Genomic DNA, 15,239 nt, shown 5'->3' with positions numbered 1-15,239 from the left:
TCTGACTCGCCCTTTCCATCGCTTCCTCCACTTTTCTCATAGATCCATCAACATCTCATCCTCGACATCTTCGTCGTATTCACTCTTTGCCACCTCTATGCTCCCCTCGCTAGCTGTCCCTGTGATCTGCCTCTCGTTATCCGCTGTCAGATCAATATATTGTTCCATGTCGAAATCGAACTCATCATCTGCCTTCCTCTCAGGTTCCACAGCCTGCTGCCGAACGATGGAACTAGTAACCTTGCCATCGCCTGGGAAGACATGCTCATCTGATACCCTAACCGCATCATCCACTGTATCCTGACCCACACTCACAACCCTAGGTATGGCATCACCTAACTCTTTCCTCGTATCAAGCACCCGCTGAATACCTTCCTGTATCTCACGCCTCGTATCTGCGCCACCAATCCTCTCATACCGCTTACACAACAGTGCATCAAGCTTGGTTACCCACTCCAAGATTTTCTGCTTCAACACTGGCTCAGCAAAGTTGTCGTATACACCTTCGGCTGGGTACCCCCACTCTAGGCTGTTGCGTCGCATGTCCAGTTTATGACAGTGTTGTAGGACAGTGCGGATATTCATGGGAAGGGGCAAGATTAGATCTTGGATGTTGAAACCTTTAGGTATGCGCTCAAGCGGTAGTCTAGAGGACTTTGTTCGCTCGAGGGCGTCGATTGTGCGACGTCTGGGACGAAGTGTCTTGCTCGGGGCTTCGTAGGGTGGGACTGTGTGAGGTTCCTGTCTTTGAGAAGGATTTTTGGCGTGTAATAGAGAGTTGACGTGCTGCTTTTCTTGTGACCTAAAGTATGCCTCCATGTCCTTGGCATTATTGTCGTGACGATGTGCGTCCTCAGTGGCTGCTACCCGGCTGAACTCCAGAGGAATGAGGGGATGGTCACTTCGGGTATCAAAAGACCTAGGAGTAGGCGAGTAAGGGAAGGCGTAATCGTGAATCTGGAACTGGCGGGTTGCGCTGCACGGCTCCAGCTTACTCCCTTTTTCGTTAAACACACCTTGAGCATCTCTATCACCGACCGATCGCTGGTCAAATACCATAGGCATCTGACTTCCTACAGATAATGGTCGGTACTTGTCAATCGACCTGCTTAGATTGATATCCGTTCCACGGTCATCATCAAACATTAGACCATCTCTAACGTGTTTTGAACAGGGCTGTGGTTCCGCTGAGGAAGCTCGGGAAAGCACAGCTTCTGGAACGTGTCCTGGGCTCATTGGCGGTTTTCGCTGTGCATTACAGCCGAAGAAGTCACGGATATCGCTATTGTTGATCGAATTAAGTTGATTTTGGATCGTACTCTCAACTGAATTTGGGATAGATTTGCGTGATGCCGACGAAGTGGTGGCAGAAGGTCGTAGCCCTTGGTTAAATGTCCCATGCTGATTACGAGCTTGTTGGAAAGCTTGTGTGCCAGGTAAAGACTTTCTCAGCACGGTATCATGCGATCCCCGAATTAGTGGTGCAAATGGCTTGTTTGCATAGGTCTGTTGAGCACGACGCCTGCGAGGAGCTGAAGATCCCGGAGGAGTCATATTTTGCGGACTAGTAACTGACTGACTGAAGCTTCGTACCTCTAAGTCTTTTGGATGAATCTCACGTTGCGTGAAGTGATTCGACATGCCAGTGTGGAAAGGAGAGATATTGAACTCGTAACGACGCTCTTTACCTGTCACTCTCTCTTGTGTGATGTTGTCCAAGGTATTGATTTCTGAACTCGCCTGCGATACGTGCTGGATACTAGGCTCTAGTTCTGCGTCCAGTGGAGATCTCACTACATTCGTCTTTGACAATGTTTGAGGGGTCAAAGGCAACGTCGAGCGAGGCCGATTGGGAGTGACAATAGGACTGGAAGAACCAGAATATGAGTTGGCATATTCTTGGCTTTTAGCTGGACTTAACAGTTGTTCATGGCTGGAGGACTGCTTGGGCTTAACTCTGGCATTCATTCGAGCGATAGTCCACGGATTAGAAATCTCAGCCGCACGAATTCCTTCCTCTTCTTCAATTACCGGTGTATGGTCTTCTTGCAGAAACTGTAGATCATCTTCGTCGATCCCATACATGCTTGACCTCCAACGTGGCTGCGCTTGCGTCGTAGTGGCCGGAGGTTCCTCGATCGCGCTAGTAGACGTGTGTTCATGAGCTATGATCGGGCTTTCGGTGGAACTTGTTGTTCGTTGCCTGGGCTGATTTTCATACTGTTGTTGTGCAGATGTTGGAGGTTCAGCATCCCGAGCCTCTTGAGATGCCTCGGGATAATAGGCTTTGAGCAATTTGTCCACAACGCCAATAACCACATTGCTATTATCGAACATGACATCGTCTTTAGCGGGCTCGATGTTGGGATCATAGCTGTCAGGCGGACAAATGATATTCAAGCAGAAGAATGGATCTTTGATACCGGCGAGTGAAGGGTTTGACTTGCGGAGTCGGTCTTTGTAAGCTGCAACGATCTGCTTCATGGTACCGCGACTGCTCGATACAGGTCTTGCGTCGATCGAGATGAAGGTTCCTTGATGAGCTATCTTTGGTCCAGTCGCACCTGGCTTGGGTAAGAAAGCGTGAACTTCGAAGCCATCTGCTTCCAGAACAGTCCAGTCGCACTGTAGAGCGCAATTCTTGCCAATCACTTTCAGAGTTGCGTCTTCAACATTCCCATCGGCCTTCGGGGCATAAACGAAGTCACCGTTGTTGTTCTTCGCTTTCAACACGCGGAGTCTGAATCGTGTGGTTGGTCTGGCAAGCGCATAGGCCTGCATGAGTCGCCGAATCTTCGCTAGCAAGTTCGCTGAATTCTTGCTCGCTGTTTGCTTTCGAACAGGTATGAAGTCAAGGAACTTGGTAACTTTGACTGTCGTGCCAATAGGGTGAGAGTCATGTTCCACACTGTATGGTTTAGTACTGATAGTTTCTTGCGCAAGCACCAATGGGCATCTTACGAAGTAAGCTCACCGTCACGACCGTATTTGAGCTTCACAGCGACCGGCTCACCCTCTACCCGAGTGGTGATGCACAGCGAGCTGCTCATCTCAGCCATGCTTGAGAGTGCCTCGCCACGAAAGCCAAGCCATTTACCTCCGACGCCTTTCAGATCGCGAAAGTCTCTAATCTTGCTGGTACAGGAGCGCCGGCATGCAAGAGGGCGGTCTTGAGCTGGTATGCCATGGCCGTCATCCTTGACTTGGATAGAGTCGATTGTGTTGGCAGTAATGTCCACAAAGATGCTCTTTGCCCGCGCATCCAGAGCATTATCAATGAGCTCTTTGACGACAGAACTGGGGTCAACAAGGACCTGCCCGGCACCAATCTGTCTCGCTGCTATTGATGAAAGCGCCGCGATGCCGGGTACAGCAACGATTTCAGGGCCCTCCGACATACCGTTAGTTGTGAGGATGATGGTGCGAAGGTCTCATTTGTGCAATGTAATTAAAACTGAGTGAGACCTGTGGTTTGGAGAGCCCCCGGTGAGTGTCTTCATCGTGCCTACCTCTTCCACAAGCTGGGCTCGAGGCGGAAAGAGCGACGTGCCTCGTACCTTGCGCGCGCCATGATGCTACTCATGAATGTTACATTTTCCGTGGGCGTTATCTCGTGGGTCGCATGTCGATATACGGTACTAACGCGTTCGTGATTCGTAAGGTCAGCCTGCGTCATAGCTCTCAAGATGGCTTTCAAATTGACCAATCACAGCGTGCATCACGTTGGGGCCTAGGAACACTTCGACTCTTAAGATGGCCCGTTGCCGCGGTCAAGTTCACTATACATGTCTAATCGATCATTTTGTCAACCTCAGAATTGCATTCATTATTACAGCCAGGAAGTACCCGCAGTCGGTAGTGTTGCAGTTAGATCAGCACCATTTCACGATTCTTCGCTCAGAAACATCCCAAGATTGTTTACTCGGCAGAAGTATGCTCTGAACACAACTGCGCAAACACTTGGACTCATGCTAACTTCGTAGTTAACCTATACTGAGTCTGTACCATGGCCTACGCAACTGACGCTGCACGATGGCGAGCCCTCACAGTAAGAGATGCTGACGCAAACGGCCATTTCATCTACTCTGTCAAATCCACACGGATCTACTGCCGGCCAACATGTCCAGGACGATTAGCGCGTCGGGCAAATGTTGGATTCTATGCGACTCCGTTTGAAGCTGAGGCAGCTGGGTTCAGAGCCTGCAAGAGATGCAAGCCAAATACCGTACTTGAAGATCCACAGGAGCGAGCGGTAGAGAAAGCATGTGTATTGATCGACGAAGCCTTGAAGAAGGAGGACCCCAGCTCACTGAGACTGCAAGACTTAGCTAAGAAGGTCAACCTCACGCCTCGGTACTTCCACAAGATCTTCAAAGACAAGACAGGCTTGACGCCAAAGGAATACGCAAAGAATATTGCGGCCCAGCGCAACAGCCCCGGCACAATATCTGCTTCAACGACGAGTGCAGATGAAGGGAACCAATTGCGAGATTGGGATACATTCGACTTCAATGATCTAGTTGATATGGGAGCAGACTCAAGTCCACTCAACATGAACGACTTCAGCGTGCCCGAGGAGCACTCGTCTGCGATTCATCACGATTTCAACTTCAACATGAGCAATCTCCTAGCGTCTTGGAGCGACAACTATGCGTTCGACCAGTCTATTTCCTGGCCGGCCGATGCCTTCGTGGGTAGGCCAGCAATGTCGGAACTCTATGAGAGGGCGGAGTTACCAGTGTCAACACTTGAGCTGGATGCTGCTGCGTTGCTCGACAGCAGTAGCATGTCGAGTAGCCTGCGAATATAGTATCCATAGTATCCACATATATGCGAGCGCATTCATTCTATGATATATGCGTCATGCAACTGCTGCTAAGCATGCTCATGCTACTGCAATGTGATCCTGTCAAGCCTTTGCTTGCCAACCGGCTCCATCATGGATCAACGAGTAAAGATCGCGTTGGTTTGTGCGTCATACAGCGACGCCTGTTTCGTTTCAGCCGTCGCGAGGTGATTTTGTAGCCTGTTCATTACATCGTCAGCAGCGGTTCTACAACTGAATTCTATGATGTAGGAATGATGATGCTCTTCAGAGACCGAGTTATAAGCAGCGACGGCGTAGCATATGTCGATGCTAGCCATACCTTTTCCGGCTCTTCCTAAAGTATTTAATGGTCGATGTATATCATCTTTGAGCTTTGTGTCCACGTCGCAATTATGCGAGTGCTGTGATAAGAAGAAACCGTTAAACGTACCTTCTGAAACATAATACTGTAGATAGGAGCTACATGTTAGTCGTCTAAGATAGGGGAGATGTTGGCGAAGAGGGTGGTTGCCCTGTTGAGCTTTACAGAGCTTGCGCCATGGTGTTGGAGAGTTGGTGTCAAGGTGCAAAAGCGCGAGGAAGAAAAGTTGAAGGGTTTCGGAAGAAGGTGCAGAAACCACCGACAGGACCCACATCCAGGACGCGCTAACGTCTTCCATTCACTAAAATCACTAGCACGTATGTGCAACATGTCGTCTGTGAATCTCACATATCAGTCTCTTCGCGCTGATTGATGTGTTCGCAACGCTAAGCGTGGAAAAACCCTGCACGGAATTCAGTATAATCTGATATCTCCGTCAGGAAATGGAGTTTACTCTCCAACAGCGTTCCAGGCACTCAATGGATCTGCCCAGACCTCCCAATGCCCTATCTTGCCCTGCTCATCAAACCCACTAAACCTATAGATGAATTGTTCGTTCCATCCCTTGCCCGTTTTCCTACTTGTAAATCGTCCTTTACCAACGACACTTACCATTCCCGCCTCTGCATCCACAATGAACCCCTCCTTTCCCGGGAATGCATCCTCGGGCAAAGACATGTCCAGTACATCAGTCATCACCTTGAAATACTCCTCGCATCCATCTCTACCAGAAAAGGTCTTAGCTAAGAAAGGTAGCCGCGAACGTGACCACTCAGGGCCGTGCTCCGTGATCTTGGGCGCATTGCTGAAGTACTGCAATAGGAGGTCTGAGGGAGGAGGCGGCGATATCAACGCGCGGCAGAAGGAGTGGGTTGTCTCCCGCAGTGCAGTGTTGCGCGTTGAAGACATGACTGGTGGGTCTTTCTCTGGGAGGAACCTTGAGAGACGGTGAAGCGGATATGGAAGCGTTGGGAGTTGTCGCAGTAAGCGATGCACGTGGTACTGTTGCGTGCTGGTCGGTAGGTCTACCTGCACTTTCACACGCTCAAGTGTGTGATTCGATGCGCGGAGACGACGTTTTGGGTACCGGGCGGCTGTTCCGTGTGGAGAAGATGAGCTAACAGGTTGTCGGTTCTGTTGCAGAACAATGGGCGTCAGCCAAAGACGCGCGTAAGACTCTAGCTTGGGGGCGTTTGATTGCCAAGTAGACGATGTTTGATACGGGACAGATAAACTGGGATCAGATGTCTCGGGTATGTGCAATACTGCCCACCGTGGAAGATGCGTGCGAAAAAGCGTGCGCGATCGGTGATAGTCTGGATGGTAGGAGGACCTGCGATGAAGTCATCGTGATGGTGGCCTGCAGCACTTGCACCTCCATGTTGCTCACAAGCAATGATCATGACAGAGAGCCTTTTGTTTTTTGCCCAAGCCTGGTACCGCCGTCTTTCTTGGCTTTTCTTCTTCACAGGGTGTGGAGCTGCCTTGTATGCTGAGAGTATTAAGCTACCTGGGTAGTCGTCTGCATCATGCTCCCCACTTCAACTCATGTCGCAAAGACAACACACCATTCACCAACAATGCAATCCAAGACCCATGCCCCTGGATATTCTCAAATGCTCCAAAGCTACCAATGCGATCCTTGCCTGGTCAGAATCCGCCAATAACTTCGACCGGCCCAGCGTGCCGTAACGGCGTACGTCAGCAAGGCCGTGGCCCAATCTACAGCGTAGCATACATATGCGGCTTACATGCAACCATGCGACGCCGCTGCGGAAGTTCCCTCTGTTGGCTCCAACGGAGTTATTAGGATGAGTCAGATGTAAGGCATGCAACAACTGTTACCTATCACTCACAATCGCATCTTGACCCGGCAGTTGCAGCGCGAGGAGCAGAGGACGCATTGCAGTATCGTAGTAGTATCAGAGTTTTGAATTGATCAACGTCGCCCTTGGGCTCCCAATATGTCCTAGGTAGTAGAGAAGCCTGCTATCCACTTCCAAGATACTGTAAATAGTAGTAACAAAATGCTTCAATGTGAGCCAAGTGCCAAAACGCTGCTCTATGGTATCCATACCGTGTCATACGGCCCCATTTAACGCCCCTCGCTGTGTGGTTATACAAGTACAATTTCACCTCCTTCCAACGTGCCACGGCGCCTTAGTCCATTGCAGTAAAGAGGCATACCTGCCGCGCCATCTGGCTTGCAAGCAGAATCTCCCTGAATACTTGGTCCATGCCACCTCTGAAATGGATCGTATAACTGTCCACTTTGCCCTTCCTTCTCTTCTCGCCCCATACTAGTTTGATTGGCTTCGCGTCGTCGCATCGCTTGCCCGTCCTGCTTCCAGGTTTCATCCAATCTTGCTGGTATTCGTACAATGTCTCCGGCATTGCATCATCGTTTGGATCACCCTGTTTCCACACGAACCGTCGTCCGCCGTATTTAAAGCGTCGTGGCGACCACGGAATCTTGTGCTGTCTATCTGGATATTCAGAAATCGGTTGGGAGAAGGGGCCCTTCAGGTGTATGCTTCGCGATTTGTAGGCAGCATCTTTAGTCGCCATACGCTTCTTGTCGATGCCAGAGAGAAGGATAGATATGCACGGTTGTGGGAACTCAGCGACGCGGAAGAAGTCGGCAGCGTTGACTTGACTGTCGTCGCGATGGGTGGCTTCAAGCATATACAAAGCGTATTTGTTCGAGTAGTCGCGTGCGCTGTAGATATACTTCCGGAAGCCTGAAGACCCGGTCCATTCTCGTGTGCGGTGAAGATTGTACGTCGTTGTAGGCTGTGTAGGATCGAGTAACGAGTGGTACGGGATGTCAGGAGAAGGGAGTTCGTCATGTGGAGCATGTGACACAGGCGAGTAGGAAGTTTGCCAGGTGAGGAGGTTATGGATCTAAACCATGTCAGCTTGGCTCAACAGTGCCGTGGGAGCGAGCTTGCTACTCACTGCGGATAGGCTCTCACTCTCCTCGTCCAAGTCTCCGTTGGCTCCCCATTGATTCGGTGCTGGTACAAAGACACACTCATTGCCCTCTTCGTCAACCTGATCGCTCCCACTTTCAAGGTGTGGCCTCAGCGCCCTCTGTCTCTCTCTGTGGATGTTGATCTGCGTCTTGAGTATGCGGACTTGCTCGTCGGAGTTGTCGTCGGGCGATATGCTGGCATGTGACTGCTCAATCTCTTGTTCCAGCGCCAACGCCGCTGCCTCGTGTTGCAAATAGGAGTTGTCGTAGAGCCAGGCGTGCTCGGATTCGAAAGCAGAGCTCCTCAAAAGCTCCAGGTGCTCCCGTGACGTGAGTGCTGGATGACCCATGGTTGGGCTATGTGTGTTGACTGAGACGATGTTTGCGAAGATGTGAAGGCGATGTGTTCCAGAACGAGGAGTAAAAAGCAAGTCGAAATGAAACGGAGTTGTGATTCAGCCTGGTGTCGCGCAGGAACAAAAGGAATATACAGGCACAGGTGGAATGAGGGACGACGGGCTGAAGAGCATAGTCATCGTGGCCAGGCTGGCAGCAGCTGATGAAGCACCATGGGAGTAGGTGGACGAGTAGGGTCGCGCTGGATCCCCGTCGCGCCCGCCGCACCCTGTCATACCGACCTTCTGCTGTTGTGGCACATGGCGTGCTGGGGGCCAAGTTGCGGTGGCATGGGATAGAGGTGCAGCTGCAGCTGCGCTAGTCTAAGCCGCATGGGGTAATGCGAGATTGGAACTCCATGTGCAGGGCCCCGGCACAGCATCGGAACAGTGGTTCTACATGTTGGCCATTCCACTGCGAGCAGTCTTGCAGCACGCCTAGTTGCATGCCCTCGGCCGTCCCGAGAACCTGTTATGCCGCCCGCGTGATAGCGTCAAGATGCCGACACGCTGCCGTTTCGCTTCATCCTTCGTGGCCTGAGTGGAAATTACCATTTCGTCTTTCGCCTATTCCGCCTCGTGCATGTCTGCCTCAGCGTAAGACCAGACCATGCCGCTTGCGGCTTCGCAATGACGACTCTCACCGTCCTTACAGCAGCAGACTGCGGGCGCTTAGCAGGCATCGGACTCCGAACATGCGGTCTGTTCTCTGTCTAACCAGCCCACACACCACTTACGAACCCCCACTAACAGTTGTGGCTTGCGCTGCCTCCACGACCCCTGGATCTCCAGCACCTTCGCGAAGCATTTGAAACGTTCGATACGAACCTCACCTACTTCTCACGCAGGGTCAGATGGTTTCGCGGTGAAGGAATGCTGTAAAGCGCGCTGGACAGGGAGCGTCGCCATGGAACGTGGCTGCTGACAGGCTTCTACCCCACAACCGTTATCTGGTGCTGCAGCCCCCTTCGGCTCGCCGTACGGGAGGAACAAAACCATCTTCTCATCCTTTTGTCCTTTCACGCACGGCTACATGTCGCACACCTAGCGTTATTGCGAGAGATTATGTTCTATCGCGTAGCTTGGCAAGTACGCGGGCATATATCGAAAGAATAAACAAAAATACCCCCAAGTGCCAGAGTCGCCATTCGGTCCCAGCTCAGACGGCCCCCCGAAGAGTCTTCGCCTTGTTTGCGACATGCGCGGGGGAGATACGTCGAATGCTCAATTGTGGCCCTATGGAAGAGATCGTCGGCTCTCGCAGAAACCTGTTAGGAAACCACGATCATCATAAGCATCGAGTCCGCCACGAGAACAAAGAACCACTGCGCTGGTAAAAGCAAGCACATGTTCCACTAAAGAATGAGATTGGCTTGCTATCGCTGCTCCGGACGCACCTTATGACTTCACTGGGACCCAGATGGTTCACTGGCCTATTGAAGCCAAGTAATGCTGAGACATTCCCTCTTGATTCCTGCGCCTCTCGTTGCCATAGTGCAACGTGTGTTCTGTATCAGACTAGCAGTGCTCAAGGAAGGACTTACGAAGAAGTCCTTGCGATTTACCACCATACATCATCAAGAGCTGCTAACCCACACGAAATACCAACTTCGAAGGAAACGCAACTCGTGAGTAAATGGAAGGTTGAATCGCGTTGCAACGGAACCTTGGGGGAGGATGCAACAACGCACCAGAACGCCGAACAGGTTGCGAACCTCACCGCCTCGGTTGCGTTGTGATACTGACTGGTGCTCCACAGCATCGTATCGATGGTCGCACTGTCAAGCTGCAATGTAAGGTACGTCGCTTTGACTTAACTACCGGTACTATGGTCGCGAAAAACTGAGATCCCCACGAATACGTCATACTTCGATTGTAAACGTGGAACAGCATCAGAACAGAGCTATTCTATATTCCCTTCAAGAAAGGAGACGAAGCACCACGCAGGACAAACGGTACCGCCATATTTACTGACGTGACATCATGGAAGATATACTACTCAAAACAGGGGATCACTCTCTTTGATCGGGACCAGTTCACCCTTTCCCTTGAACGTCTCCACGACTTGCGCCTGTTCGCTCAGCATAAACCTCGAAGTCTGGTTTCCCACACCGGCCAGACCCCTCCATCTATCCAGGTCCTCTTTCTTCCTCTTGTCGCCCAGTGCCTCCTTTGCTCTCTTCCAGTGACCTTCCGAAAATGCAATCATCGTCGTCATCTTTTTCTCCTTAATGTCGTAAACCGCAGAGACGATAGTACCTGTCTCTTCGAGCCAGTTTATCTGCCATAGTTCGCCAGGGCGTATGCATTGGTATGTTGCGCGTTGGTAGTTCACGCGACCGGCCATCGGACCACCATGAATGGCATAGACGACACGGTCAGAAGAGAAACACCATAGTTCGTATCGCCATTTTTCGGGGTTGCCATTGCTATCTTGCGCGTCATAGTCGTAGATCAGATGCGTGTCGAGGATGTCTTTGTCGAAGCTGGGATCGAGTTCCGTGTTTGTGAGAAAATCGGGAAGGTTTTCGCCTGGTGCCATCGTGTCTGTACCTTGCGATGTTTGTTGATAGTGGTAGATATGGTAACAGCAAGGGTTTTGTAAAGAGGGCCTCAGGTTTGGATATGGTTGATGCTCGGCACTACCGGATCGATGACGTATGTATAGCTTCCAGAGCTAAATTCAACGCCATGCGGCGCTACCAGAAAGTCGACATCTAGATTGGCCTTTGCAATCGGTCCGGAACAAAAGGAAATACAGCTGAGTGTACCTACACCATCGACGTTAATGTGTATCCCTACTTACCATTATACCCACAAAGGTAGTATCATGCGTATAACTCATACCTCTGCCCTGGCGTATCCTCCAACTCTCTGAGAAGCGAATTAACCCATAGAATCAGAGGCATTACATCGCCTACTTGCACTAACGCTGATGCACTAATGACTTTCCAGTGGTCGTGTCGTGGTACGGGCCAGACCTGCTTCGCACTTACCCAAATGACAAGCACAGGTATTGCATATCGACATCTTACCATTGAGGCCACAATACATAGACGAAGTCGATCCGACCATGCACAAAAGCAAAAAAGAAAGAAAAAGACAGGTGTTCTGATACGGGCTGTAATATCTTTTCCAATGGGGATTGAGCTCTGCGGAATGCGCCTAGCAAGCTGAATCTGACTCTCTACGCTTGAAAAGACATCCGAGAGGACTTCATGGAATCTGGGTCATGAGAGTTGACTTGATGCGATCTGTTGTGGATGAGGAAGAAGGATAAGGAGAAGAAGATAATGCATGGCTGATGGAACTCCGACTACCCTACTAGGGGCTTAGTGCGAATGACTAGAAGCTCCCGTGCCCATGGATTCGTCCAGCAGAAGTAGGCGATACATTCCCTTTGTCAGCAATGCCAGATACAGAAAAGTTCCGTACAAGTCTCTCGTATCGGAAATCTTCCAGAGTTTTTGCGTGGGGTACTCTAGGCAGAATCTGTTACGAACTGTCCGCCTCACTGAGAGGCTCTGTTCGATGATCTGGGCGGTAGCAGACCTCGGGATGGACTAACCACATTGGGTAGCATTATTTCTCGACTAGCTTACCTACCAGCACGGTCCGATTGATCAGTTCAGGAAACATACTCGCTGGATTACCACATCAGATCAAGATCTCGGTCTTGGTAGGCGACGGACGAATGTTAGAGAAGATTGCAAGGGCTACCATTCTCATGGTATAAAGGTCTGGGTGTCTGCAAGGAACAGATATCCAGCACACTCACAAACACGCACTCAACTCTTAACACTTAATCTAACTACTTGAACATTGATCGTCTTTATACATACCAATTATTTCTCAACTTTTCAATTTTTCCAAACGAGCCATCCAAGATGCCAACCCCTTCGCTTCGCCAAGTCATTGGAATCCCCAATTCGACAGCATCGGTCAAAGACTCTGTCCTTGTCATCATCGACGCTCAGGACGAGTACATCTACGGTAGTCTCCCAGCTCAAGATTACAAACAGGTCAACATCGCAATCTCCAGCCTTCTGGAGAAATACCGGGAGCAAAACGGCCACGTCGTACATGTCCTGCACGACACTGGCTCCGATGAAGCACCCATTTTCAAGTCCAATGGCAAACTTACCAAAGAGATGGATGGTGTTGAAGCCATCAAAGGCGAGGCCATCGTATGGAAGAAACATGCTGGATCATTTTCGGAGACGAATCTAGCAGAGATTGTCAAGAAGACTGGACTCCGGAAACTTGTTCTCACGGGATACATGGCACATGGTTGTGTATCAAGTACCGCTCGTGAAGCGACTACATTAGGTTACGAGACCCTCGTTGTTGAAGATGGTGTTGGACAGCGCGATATGAAGGACATCCCCGCCGGGCAGGTGAAGAAGGTTGCTTTGACAGAGATTGATGACATGTTTGGAACGGTTGTGAAGGCCTCAGACATCAATTAAGCAGATGCGACTTGCTCCGTTGAAGATGATTCCAGTTGTGAAATGAGTGTAGTAGTACGGAATAAGGACAAAATTTTCTCTCTGAGACTCTGAAAGTACACCTCAAATGTTTCAGTATTGTGATTTATGTGCTTGTTGCGTGACAATAATCAGGTTTTAGTGTCTAGCGATGGTATAGATACTATGGAGCTCGCTAAGCAGTCGGTGCAAAGTTTCCCATGCATCACTATTGCATAATATTCTAATTTGACCTTTTCAGCCCTATGGCTCTATAGCCGAGTTTGCTTTCTATGTCGGCGCGTAACTCTCCTTACGTAGTAATTTACCAGCATGCTACTCGAACTTACACACCCTTCTCTCCATAAATCACAACATGTTCGGTCGATCGCCGTCCATGTGTTGCCACCTGCATTGGCGCATCGTCTAGTGGAGATACACCAGCTCGCCTGGCCTCCCTCTCCGTGAAGGTACCGTATAGATCGGTGGGATCGATCTGGTCCATATCAGGGACGGGAAAGATCAGGTTGAGTATGTAGAAGACAACGGCGCTGATAAAGAAGCCTGATTGGATGTAAGCGATAGTGTAACCTCTACAGCCTGTAATACCTTACTTACCTATCAAGAAGGCCATATTGTAGAGTTGCACTAAGGACCGCGGGGGATCAACATCTCCTCTGACGGTCACGACGAGGCCTCCAATAGTTGGTGCCCAACCACAAAGCCAAGACGGTATCGCCCGCCAATTAAAGCCTTTGGTGAAGTAGTACGACGAGTCCTCTGTTCGGTATAGATGACTCAGGCGAACCCTTCTCTTTCGCAAGAGAAAGTAATCGCATGACATGATACCAATTATAGGCGCCAAAAATACAGAGAAGGACGACAAGACAGCGATGAAAGTGGTGGCACGATTGATGAGTTGCCATGGCTGGACGATCCATGCAGCCACAAACGTGATAATGGCACCGCGACGTATGTTGATGTAACGCGGAAAGAGACCAGCAAGGTCAATTCCACCAGAGACAGCGTTACCGCATATGTTTTCGAACATTGCAGTGAAGGCAAAACCTGCAGCCAGAAAGAATACACCCGCACGGGACCGCGATGAGCCGTTCCCGTTGTCCATCATGCGCATAAGTAGATCTGGTGGGTTCCAATAGATCTCGCCATAAATCTTTTGTCCCGAAGCAGTGGTGACCAGTCCAACCAATGAGACGACGACGTTTGTGATCACACAGCTAGCTATGGTACCATGGATATAGTGCCTCCTTGAACGTGCATAGCGTGAGAAGTCGCTGCCATTGGTGATACCTGCAGCAAGTCCGCCAATGGTTTGGTTTATGCCAGCCATGATGAGCCATGAAGTACCCCAAGGGGAGCCTGAAGGGATGGTTTGGCCAGCGTTCCAGAGAGGGCCTACGCCTTTCGCAGTTACCACTGCCCAGATCATCCATGCCAACATGCCGACGCCGCACCATATGCAGACTACGAGGAATGGAATCTTGAACTTCTCTGGCCGCAGCCACAGGAATGGGGTGGATAAGAACCAGAACACGACAAAGCCTACGAATTGGTCCGTCGTGGCAGGGAAGCTAGGGCTGAAAGTGTTCGGCATGCGTGCGTACGATGGCCAGATCGCAGTAAGGCATACAGCAACTAAACGGCCGCCATTCCAACCTAACCTGGATCAGTTTCGTAGTGCTATATCACCCATAAAGAGCCTTGCTTACATTGGACCGCATTCCAAATGAAGTTGAGTAGGATTCTTTGTAGCAAAGGTATGAAGCTTCCTCGCATACCCCAACTATACCTGTTCTGTACTGTGAAGCCAATGTGCCACTTCAATCCAACCCAAGCGATGGTTGTAGAGAATAGGGCGATCAATATGCTGCTGACAACGATGATAAGGATAGCCTGTGGGACGGATAAACCCGTAGCTTCCGTGACTATCAGCTATCAAATATCAACATTCGCCCTTCGTTGTAGCTTACCCAAGAATGTGCTTGGGGTCTGCCAATTTGCGAGGTTCAGCGACGCAATTGCCCAAAACCCGAAGAAGTTGAACCAACCCCATGTCCTCCGCTCTGGCGGGAGTGGGATCAGATCGCGATTACTCCATGCATCCGTCTGTTCGTGCTTTTCGTCGTCTCCATGCAGGCGCACTTTCTGATCAACCACACCCAATCGATGCTTTAAAGTCATGATGCAAGTAGGC

At 50.4% G+C, this 15,239-nt stretch overlaps 7 protein-coding genes across 7 annotated transcripts; 2 read left to right on the top strand and 5 right to left on the bottom strand.

Moving 5' to 3' along the window:
• Positions 1–36: 36 nt before the first annotated feature.
• J4E82_006322 (uncharacterized protein) lies at positions 37–3,398 on the bottom strand (the record flags this gene model as incomplete). The annotated part of the gene is made up of 2 exons (XM_051732579.1): positions 37–2,873; positions 2,975–3,398. The coding sequence occupies 2 exons, from the start codon at positions 3,396–3,398 to the stop codon at positions 37–39; spliced, it is 3,261 nt and encodes a 1,086-aa protein (XP_051587725.1).
• A 608-nt stretch (positions 3,399–4,006) lies between these two features.
• J4E82_006321 (uncharacterized protein) lies at positions 4,007–4,810 on the top strand (the record flags this gene model as incomplete). The annotated part of the gene is made up of 1 exon (XM_051732578.1): positions 4,007–4,810. The coding sequence occupies one exon, from the start codon at positions 4,007–4,009 to the stop codon at positions 4,808–4,810; it is 804 nt and encodes a 267-aa protein (XP_051587724.1).
• An 829-nt stretch (positions 4,811–5,639) lies between these two features.
• J4E82_006320 (uncharacterized protein) lies at positions 5,640–6,098 on the bottom strand (the record flags this gene model as incomplete). Its single annotated transcript, XM_051732577.1, has 1 exon — positions 5,640–6,098. One exon carries the CDS (start codon positions 6,096–6,098, stop codon positions 5,640–5,642), a length of 459 nt encoding a protein of 152 aa, XP_051587723.1.
• Positions 6,099–7,349: 1,251 nt separating this feature from the next.
• J4E82_006319 (uncharacterized protein) lies at positions 7,350–8,513 on the bottom strand (the record flags this gene model as incomplete). The annotated part of the gene is made up of 2 exons (XM_051732576.1): positions 7,350–8,093; positions 8,148–8,513. 2 exons carry the CDS (start codon positions 8,511–8,513, stop codon positions 7,350–7,352), a joined length of 1,110 nt encoding a protein of 369 aa, XP_051587722.1.
• A 2,044-nt stretch (positions 8,514–10,557) lies between these two features.
• J4E82_006318 (uncharacterized protein) lies at positions 10,558–11,100 on the bottom strand (the record flags this gene model as incomplete). Its single annotated transcript, XM_051732575.1, has 1 exon — positions 10,558–11,100. The coding sequence occupies one exon, from the start codon at positions 11,098–11,100 to the stop codon at positions 10,558–10,560; it is 543 nt and encodes a 180-aa protein (XP_051587721.1).
• A 1,345-nt stretch (positions 11,101–12,445) lies between these two features.
• Positions 12,446–13,027, top strand: J4E82_006317 (uncharacterized protein; the record flags this gene model as incomplete). Its single annotated transcript, XM_051732574.1, has 1 exon — positions 12,446–13,027. One exon carries the CDS (start codon positions 12,446–12,448, stop codon positions 13,025–13,027), a length of 582 nt encoding a protein of 193 aa, XP_051587720.1.
• A 343-nt stretch (positions 13,028–13,370) lies between these two features.
• Positions 13,371–15,226, bottom strand: J4E82_006316 (uncharacterized protein; the record flags this gene model as incomplete). The annotated part of the gene is made up of 4 exons (XM_051732573.1): positions 13,371–13,588; positions 13,643–14,701; positions 14,755–14,970; positions 15,016–15,226. 4 exons carry the CDS (start codon positions 15,224–15,226, stop codon positions 13,371–13,373), a joined length of 1,704 nt encoding a protein of 567 aa, XP_051587719.1.
• Positions 15,227–15,239: the final 13 nt, after the last annotated feature.

This window comes from Alternaria postmessia, assembly GCF_024291825.1.
Source record: "Alternaria postmessia strain BMP 2775 chromosome Unknown scaffold_36, whole genome shotgun sequence".
In the NCBI taxonomy this organism is placed as follows: domain Eukaryota; kingdom Fungi; phylum Ascomycota; class Dothideomycetes; order Pleosporales; family Pleosporaceae; genus Alternaria; species Alternaria postmessia.
The sequence above is the reverse complement of the archived record's forward strand: the minus strand, read 5'-3'. Positions and strand labels throughout refer to the sequence as shown.